General features: G+C 47.4%; 1 protein-coding gene across 1 annotated transcript in view; it reads left to right on the forward strand.

Annotated features, from left to right (window-relative positions):
- Positions 1-2,500, forward strand: part of LOC143290193 (uncharacterized) — a 94,437-nt gene that overhangs the window by 108 nt on the left and 91,829 nt on the right. Inside the window, exon 1 of the mRNA XM_076599507.1 lies at positions 1-870. This exon is cut by the window's left edge and continues 108 nt beyond it. Within this exon, the coding sequence (XP_076455622.1) occupies positions 267-870 (604 nt within the window). The 5' untranslated portion in view covers positions 1-266. The remainder of the gene's footprint in view (positions 871-2,500) is intronic.

Raw genomic sequence — 2,500 nt, forward strand, 5'->3', positions numbered from 1 at the left:
TTAAATTCTTCGAAGACGTTCAAAGACATATTCACCATTGGCGAATTTCTTCTATTCGTTAACAGTCTGGACTACAAAACAACATCAGCAACAATAAAAAGATCCTAATATCAGTGACGGATCATACCCTTCAGAAAAAAAAAAAAATCACAAAATAATACTTTCAACATATGACAGTTACCAGGTGTGAGGTACCTTAACTAAACACCACTTACCCTCTACCTACCCGCACTCCACCACCCACCCACCTCCACCCTCTACCAACCATGAACCCTTACGCCTTCACCCGCGGATGGCACCTCCCGACCGCCTACCCGGACAGCGGAAGCTGCGAGCGCAACTACCCGACCATGTACCCGACCTCATGGCCCTCTAGCTACTTCTCCCCGTCCTCCGTCTACCCGTTCCAGACCGACTCCTCGGCAGCCGCGGCCTCCGCCGTGGCCAAGCAGACTTCCAACGCCAGTGACTGGAAGCTGCAAGGCATCTGCTCACCAGCCCCGGAAAGCACGGGAGCGGTGAACATGCGGGGAGGCAGCGGCGGGGACAACGGCCTCATCCCTAAAAGCGGCTACGAAGGTCTCCTGTACAAGCCCAACGCCACCGCCAGTGCCGTCAGCGCTCGCTCCGTCGCCGCAGAGTTCGAAGGCGCGGCGGCCGCGGCTCGTGAGGAGGCCCAGCGCTCGTGTTGCGCCATCTCCTGCACGTGCAGCTCCGGGGTCAGCCAGGGGTCCAGGCTGAACGGGATGCTGGACAGCTCCTGCGCCTGGCGGGCCGCCGACATGTCCCCTGCCGCCCTGGTGGACTTCAACAAGAACCCCAACATCTCCCCGTACCCGGGCCTGTGCCATCAGAGAGGGGACAACACATGTGAGTTGTAATCGGAGTCTTGTCTTGTCATGTCTTGTCTCGTCTTGTCTTTTCTTCCCTGTCTGTTGTTGTTGTTGCGTTGTGCTGTTCTGTTCAGTGCTGTGCTGTGCTGTGCTTGCCTGTGCTGTGCTGAGTTGTGTTGTGTTGTGGTGTGGTTGTGGTGTGGTGTGGTTGTGGTGTGGTGTGGTGTGGTGTGTCGACTCTCTCTTTCTCTCTCTTTTATGTCTGTCTGTCTGTCTGTCTCTGTCTCTGTCTGTCTGTCTGTCTGTCTCTTAAAACGAGACATCCATTCTCTATGTTTCTCTGAATCTCAATTCTTTCTGTCTCACTCACTCACTCACACTACACACACACACGCGCGCGCGCACGCACACACACACATATTTACACACATTCACACACACGCATGCACGCCTCTCCGCCCCCCTCCTCTCCCACAGAGAGAGAGAGAGAGAGAGAGAGAGAGAGAGTTCACAACAAAAATGAGAATTTTGACAACTTGAAACGGAGTCGTCAAAGCAAACTGCAGGTGTGGTGTAAATTGACTTGATCAGTCATCATAAAACCCAAAAGGGTAAGTGACGAAAAGAAAAGGAAAAAAAGAAAAAAAGATTTGTCATCTGAGACACAGTCACTCAAGCACATGATATTTTGCAAGTGGTTTTTGACATCCGTCGCATTTGGCAAGTGTTTTTTTTGTTTTTTTTTTTTGTTTTTTTTGTCGCAGTCTAAAGAGTCATTTTCAATTCAGATTATTGTCCATTATCTTCCTTTTTATTACAATTTTTTTGATTAGGTGAGCAGATTGCTGTATAATCGGAATTAGATTGTTTCACGTCCTGAAAGTCATAGTGTGTTCATCGTCTGAAGATTTGTCCCGTGCTTGTAGGGGTCGGAGTGAACGGCAAATTGATTATTAATAAATGATGAGTAGATAGATAGATAGATAGATAGATAGATAGATAGATAGACAGACAAATGAAAAAAAAAAAGAATAGATAAAGAAATTCCGCAGTAACGTTCCGCAGCACCTCAGTTACCACTGCATATGCATGCAACAAGTTGCTTTTCATATGACAACAGTTACCACTCTGTCTCTCTGTTTCTGTCTCTGTCTCTCCCTCTCCCCCCGCCCCCTCCCCCTCCCTCACCCCTTTCTCTCTGTGTCTCTCTGCCTCTGACTTTCTCTCCCACTCTTTCCTATGTTCACCCTTTTCTGTATCTGTTATTCAAGGACACACACACACACACACACACACACACACACACACACACACACACACACACACACACACGCTCTCTCTCTCTCTCTCTCTCTCTCTCTCTCTCTCTCTTCCTAGATTAGCAAGGACAGATTGGAAGAATAGGCAATGCCTAAAATCTTAATCCTTGAATAAAAACGTTTTGAGTTCTGAGTTCTGAGTTCTCTCTCTCTCTCTCTCGTTGTAGTAACAGTAGATGTAGCAGTGTTAACAAAATTATTATTTTTGTGTCGTTATCGTTAATGTTGTTATTGTTATTGTTGTCACAAGGACAGATTGGAAGACTGGGCGATGCCTAAAATCTTTATCCTTGAGTAATAAAGTTTTTGAATCTCTCTCTCTCTCCCTCTCTTCACTTTTTTTTAATT

The sequence above is a fragment of the Babylonia areolata genome, chromosome 15 (genome assembly GCF_041734735.1).
Source record: "Babylonia areolata isolate BAREFJ2019XMU chromosome 15, ASM4173473v1, whole genome shotgun sequence".
NCBI lineage: Eukaryota > Metazoa > Mollusca > Gastropoda > Neogastropoda > Buccinidae > Babylonia > Babylonia areolata.